This window comes from Podarcis vaucheri (assembly GCF_965113315.1).
Source record: "Podarcis vaucheri genome assembly, chromosome: 6".
In the NCBI taxonomy this organism is placed as follows: Eukaryota; Metazoa; Chordata; class Lepidosauria; order Squamata; family Lacertidae; genus Podarcis; species Podarcis vaucheri.
In genome coordinates this window covers 56,049,448-56,056,055 of record NC_138764.1, presented here as the reverse complement: position 1 = coordinate 56,056,055, position 6,608 = coordinate 56,049,448, and the positions used below count along the sequence as shown (strand labels likewise).

The window sequence follows — 6,608 nt, the reverse complement described above, 5'->3', positions numbered from 1 at the left end:
ACCTATATTGTAAAATGTAGCTTCAACATACAGGCAGCCTTACTTTTTAGTAGCGATGCTCTGACATCGACTGAGGGGCGTTGCCTCTGTTTGCCATGTTTGTATAGTGAAAATCGCATCAGAATTTGACGCAAACAAAGCAATCGCCATCTGCATTCTACTTTAGTGATATTAGTTTTACGGCTACTCTCCACCCTGTACTTTATCGTCAAAATTTTAGAAAGTTTTTTCCACTTCAAGCGGGGAAACGGAACCAGCAAGTTTGAACTCTTGACGCTAGCCGAGCCACAATTGGTGTTGCATGTTCGGACCCAAGTGGGAAACGATTCTCGGATAAACGGGGACCGGAAGTAGTACTGGGATTCCCGTATCGGCGCTGCACAACCGGTGTCCGCTGCTGCTGGTTTAGGGTTGGTAGCGCGTGAAAGGAAAGCGTGAGGTACGGGGGAAGGGAAATGGGAATGTGCGTGGGGGATACGCTGGGAGTTGGCACTGAGTAAGAAACCGTGAAGAGCGGGAAACTTGAGGCGCGCGGAGTTGATATACACGGTTTGGGGAGCCTGGGGACATTTGAGCGGGCTGCAGCGTATGTGGAGGAGAGCTGGGGGATGTATCTTTCATTAGTATCCGGTGTCTTTTCCCTTGGGGCTCCGGAACTCCAGAGCTACCATAGGAAAAAGTCCACGCCAAAACATCATGAAAAACATATATTTGTCGAAATGTAACGCTATCTCAATACTATTCCAGAAATATTGTTCCATTCATAATGCAACAATTCAGGCCGAAGATTGAACTCCCGAATTCCAACTAAGGCTGCCGTCCCAGCCCCACATGCTTGGGAGTAAGCTCCATTGAGTTTAGGAGGACTTCTGTCTGGGTAGACATACAGTGGTACCTCGGGTTACATACACTTCAGGTTACATACACTTCAGGTTACAGACTCCGCTAACCCAGAAATATTACCTCAGGTTAAGAACTTTGCTTCAGGATGAGAACAGAAATCGTGCTCTGATGGCGCGGTGGCAGCAGGAGGCCCCATTAGCTAAAGTGGTGCTTCAGGTTAAGAACACTTTCAGGTTAAGAACAGACCTCCGGAACGAATTAAGTACTTAACCCGAGGTACCACTGTAGTTAGGATTGCACTTGACGTTCTTATCAGGGAGCAGCGGGGCGATCTAAACTGCAGCCAGGCAGTAGTGGGAGAGGACAGATGGGCAGAGACACTGCCTCCTCTGCAGCCCTGTTGTTCACAGTGGCTTGGGCAGAAGGCAAGAGGGCAGGCAGAAACCTGCTTTGGCAACTGCTATAGTTTTCAGGTCCGATGCCATCAAGTGACTGCAGGAATGGACAAAGCAGCAAATAAAGTCCTTGTTATTGTGTGGGATATCTTTAGGCTCATTTTTAATAACAGGGATTAAGGTTTGTGCACGTATATTTCAGTGGCCCACTTTGCACATCTCATTATACCATAGCTTACAGCAAGTAATGGTTTAATGTGAAAGAGCAGCATCCTGATGCAAATGGACAAAAGTTCCCACAGCACTCCTACCCCATTCCTACCAGTGCTGTGCTGTGGATATGGCTCTACACAAAGCATGAGCGTACCTAAGATTTGTTGTGGTCACCCACTCATGTTTCATTTGGAGAGGAACAAGCCACGAACCCAGGTTTGGATCACATAACTAGCCAGACTGTGACTTGTTTTGTCTGCAGTGCAGCAGGAACAGAGTAGGAGTGCTGTGAGAATGTTTGAGCACTTGTAATGGATGTAGCCAGGATTTTTGTGGTGGGGGCAGGCCTCAGCTATGTATTTTTATTGATTTAGAGGGGGCAGCTGCCCCCCTTGGTTACGCCCATGGCATTTGTTCACTTTAAACTAGTTTGTTTTAAACTATGGTTTAATGTGACAAGCAAACCAGGCCAGTATCCCCTTGCTAATGCTTGTCTACCTCCATATTTTAGAATAGTTGTTTATAAACAGAATTTTATAAACAGAATTGTTTGTTATGATTTCTTAGTCAGCTTCTTTTTCTATTTTATGTCGCGTCTGGGCCTGGATACCATTATATAATGGACAGTGGATGCAAAGGAGCGCTTTTATTTAACTCTTGCTAATCAAGTTTGTGACCACAAACTTGACATGAGCCAACAGTGTGACGCGGCAGCTAAAAAAGCCAATGCAATTCTGGGCTGCATCAATAGGAGTATAGCATCTAGATCAAGGGAAGTAATAGTGCCACTGTATTCTGCTCTGGTCAGACCACACCTGGAGTACTGTGTCCAGTTCTGGGCACCACAATTCAAGAAGGACACTGACAAACTGGAACGTGTCCAGAGGAGGGCAACCAAAATGGTCAAAGGCCTGGAAACGATGCCTTATGAGGAACGGCTAAGGGAGCTGGGCATGTTTAGCCTGGAGAAGAGGAGGTTAAGGGGTGATATGATAGCCATGTTCAAATATATAAAAGGATGTCACATAGAGGAGGGAGAAAGGTTGTTTTCTGCTGCTCCAGAGAAGCGGACACGGAGCAATGGATCCAAACTACAAGAAAGAAGATTCCACCTAAACATTAGGAAGAACTTCCTGACAGTAAGAGCTGTTCGACAGTGGAATTTGCTGCCAAGGAGTGTGGTGGAGTCTCCTACTTTGGAGGTCTTTAAGCAGAGGCTTGACAACCATATGTCAGGAGTGCTCTGATGGTGTTTCCTGCTTGGCAGGGGGTTGGACTCGATGGCCCTTGTGGTCTCTTCCAACTCTATGATTCTATGATTCTAAGTTTGACACCAGGCATGTGTGTAGTCTACTAAAATTTCTAAATTTTGGTTTGGCTAGATTACATAGATGTGACTATGTTTATTTTTTTTCCTGCTTCAGAGATTCAGGTTTTCAAATAATTTGTCTGCTTCTTTTGACATAGACTGTTAGGAGGGAATGGCAAGAAGATTGATTTGTAGATAGACTTGTAGTGATAGAGATAGCGAGGAGCAACCATAGTAGACACAGACACATAGCTGACACGAAACGTCCATCCCCTAGGGGCAGTCTAGAAACCATGTTCTAGGATTCTAAGTCTTTATCAGATGCTGCCTGTGCTTTTCACATAATGCCAAATATCAGGTTCTGCAGTTTGGTGGAAAACACATGGGTGCATGGAATAAACAAAGCTCTGGTCATTAGTCCCATGGGTATAAAAGTTTCATGTGCCCACCAAGACTGTTGCAGGTGCTTGTATTTTCTGTAAGTTAACTGTATGGAGAAGAGAAAATTAATTCCTAATAAGTAAGTGAGTGAGTGAGTAAGTAAGTAAGTAAGTAACAAGCAGTCTGTTGTATGTAGAGGGAGTCAACAAATTTCGCAGCTAATTTTGTGAAGGCTAGTCTGTATCCTTTTGGCTTTTACTTAATTTTTAATTATGCCTGTTTTTTATTTCAGGTGACAAAATGACTACAGGAGCTGATGTCCGGGATATATTGGAACTGGGGGGCACAGAATCTGAGAACATAGGAACTATTAATAAAAAAGATATCATCAATTCTGATAAGGTACAAAAGGGGTGAGGAAAGGGGATAGGAGGAGGAGAAGCTTTGCGCTTCTAATTCTAAGGTATATGCATGCAACACGATCTTCTTTTTTGGATCTTGCCAGCATGATTGCTGCATACAGCAATATTGTTTACCCTAATCTTGAACAAGTTGTGAGACTACTTGTCTTGAACAAGTTGTGAGACTACTCCTCTTAAATAGAAATAAAAGATCAGATTATTTTTCTTTTTTGAGATATAACACATTTTTCAGCATCCTCATTCTGTGCTGTCCCTATAGTTCTGCATTTGAGTGTCTAAAAAATTAATATCTCTGTACCTGCTGGTGAAAGCAATGTGGTATCACTTATTTCAATTTTGTTTAATCTGTATACAGCATAAAGCTGGAGTGCATAATTTGAATGTCCTTTTTGGGCATAAGGAAAATAGCAATCCATTCTACTTTTGGTAATGATATTTACATTTTGAATAATATTCTTTACACTAGGATTTGCAGGGTCTCAGGATACCTCTCAGGCTATATTCACTGAAGGGCTCCTCTCTCTTGCTTTTTGCTGCTTCCTGTTTATATTTGTAGCATTGTTTACATTGTTGAGTATAAAAGAGAATCACACCTGCAGCAGAATGACAGAAATGTGGAGGGATGGGAGAATTAGGGAAAGTTGGCTTGTCTGCGGAACTTTGGGAGGTCTGGTTGACACTGCAGGTATTTTCTGTCATCAAATAGAAATTGTGCTATCCTCTTAATCTTCACCTCCAGAATGTCCCTGCATTTTGAGAACTATGAGTAAAGTAGGAAGTGAAGACTTTGCAGGGAAGCAAAATACAAACAACATCCTCTTGCTGCTCATATGTTTTTGTACCAAGAGTTTAAGCTTGACTAAAGTTAGGTCAATAAAGCTGGATTGTGATGTTTTGAGGCATTGCATACGAGAGAACAGATGCAATCTGTCAGATGTAAAAATCAGAATAAACAGAGACTGATGTTTATACACCCACATAATTTTGGTGTTAAGGTTGCACAGCCTTTGATAAAAACCTTATTTTTCAGAAAAAATCCAAGAAGTCATCGGAGACCCTCACATTTAAGAGACCAGAAGGAATGCACCGGGAGGTCTATGCTCTGCTGTACTCTGATAAAAAGTAAGTTTTGTTACCTGGATAGTTGGTGTTTTCCTTAAACCAGCCTCTCATCTCCTAGGTATTTGGCAGGTGAAAGCCTTGACAAGTCTGTTCTTGAAAATTTACTTTCTCCAGCTTTCGATAGTGTTTTTACCTTTAGCCCCTTCCTAGTATCTAAGACTTGCTCTACTGGAAGTGCTGTTTCAGCATTTTTGATCTCCATGATCTAAATGTGTGAAGCCCTTTTGATATGTAAAAATTTCAGATGTTGAGGGCATGGAACTCTCCTTTTAAAAAGAATGTTGGGAAATACTGAACTATTTACTGTCTGGAAGAACTATAGTTTTTGATTCTGAATTTTCATTTTGGGTTCATGAACCTTAGACAATGGAAAGTTCACATGAATTGTAACACATTTCTCAACTCTCACATGCTGTTTTGTTCCTTGAATTTATCTGTATTTTCAAACTTTCACCTGTTTGTGGTCGAAGATGAAGGAGAATCAGAAGCAAGTAAGGGGCAAGAGATGTCAGAGGCTGGATTGTAGGAAGGCCATGCTATTATGCCTTGCCTAAATAATGTTTTAGGAGCACTATGCTTTGTGGATTCCTAGATTGAATGAAAGAAGCAGATTTTCTGTATCCTGCAGTTTTTGAAAGTGCATAACAGGAAACCATGGTTTTTCCATTATGAGAATGTGCTGTGATTAGCCTTTAGCTTGTATTTAACTTCTAAGAGGTCTCTTCTTTGCTATCAGGAAAAGTGACACCTTAGATGTGATTATAAGACCTACTTTTTGGGGTTTTTTTGGTTGGCTTTCTCATCTTTTGTAGAGGAACTGAACAGATGGGAATAAATGGTCACTAGAGTTAACCTTGCTGCCCAGTGAGCCTTTAATGATCCCACCAGCTCCATCTTTTATAGCTTCAAGCAAAGAGGCATCCTATTCCTGAAACATACTTGTTCTTGGGATCTGTCCTAGGAGATCTTTGGACATGTTTTTTTTTTAAGGTCTAACAGTTCCATTTGTCCTTTTTTACACTTCATGCCAGTGAACATGAGCAGCAATTTGAGGAAGTGGAAAACCAGGCTCTGTGTCAGCAGCAGCTGCAAGCAGAGCTGCTACTAGCCAATGCACATCCAGGCTAAATAACGGGGGTGTGGGACTGATTGCAGACTCTGTACCTCACTGGCCTATGTTCACGTAAGAGACTAATAAATTGTGACCCTCTTTGGTCTGTGGAGCTTTGGGTTATGTGCTGAGTGTGTAAGATCAATCTACAGTATACAGAATTGCCCTGGCTTTACACTGATCTTTAAGCATTCCTCAGAGATCATAGAAGGGGATTAAATATGCAAAATGAGCCTCATGCAGACAGTAGGTTCCATTAATTTGTACCTTGTCTTTGTTTCAGGGATGCACCTCCCCTTCTTCCAAGTGACACAACGCAGGGCTACCGCACAGTTAAGGCAAAGCTGGGATCTAAGAAAGTGCGGCCTTGGAAGTGGATGCCTTTCACCAACCCTGCTAGGAAGGATGGGGCCATGTTTTACCACTGGAGGAGGGCAGCAGAAGAGGGCAAGGATTACCCTTTCGCCAGATTCAACAAAGTATGAAGGATTGATCAGAGCTTGTATTAAGTATGAAGGCTTGAACAGAGCTTGTGAAATGGGAGTGAGTGGATAAATTTGTGCCAAAGTATCTCAAAGGACATCTCCAAATACCCTCTTTCTTTCACTTGCTATCTCTAGGGTTAATTCCCATATCAACTTCAGAAGTGTAAGACTGATTCTGGTATCACAGGACATTAAACTCTGCAGTATTCTTTAACTTTTTTAAAATACTTGAGTCCTGTGGGGCGTGTGCTACTTATCAGTGTCCACACTGAAAGTCCTGATTTGGAAGGCATCTAAGTAACATTGGGTAGTGTCTCAAAGCCACAA

At 42.3% G+C, this 6,608-nt stretch overlaps 1 protein-coding gene across 2 annotated transcripts in view; it reads left to right on the top strand.

The window, feature by feature from the left end:
* Window positions 1-237: 237 nt before the first annotated feature.
* DMAP1 (DNA methyltransferase 1 associated protein 1) overlaps window positions 238-6,608 on the top strand; it is a 36,225-nt gene continuing 29,854 nt past the window's right edge. The window contains exons 1-4 of one of the 2 annotated variants that reach the window (XM_082228881.1): window positions 238-434; window positions 3,434-3,543; window positions 4,594-4,685; window positions 6,080-6,275. In XM_082228881.1, the coding sequence (XP_082085007.1) occupies window positions 3,442-3,543; window positions 4,594-4,685; window positions 6,080-6,275 (390 nt within the window). In that variant the 5' untranslated portion in view covers window positions 238-434; window positions 3,434-3,441. Of the gene's footprint in view, window positions 440-3,433; window positions 3,544-4,593; window positions 4,686-6,079; window positions 6,276-6,608 lie in introns of both variants that reach the window. The other variant, XM_082228880.1, reaches the window with a different exon arrangement.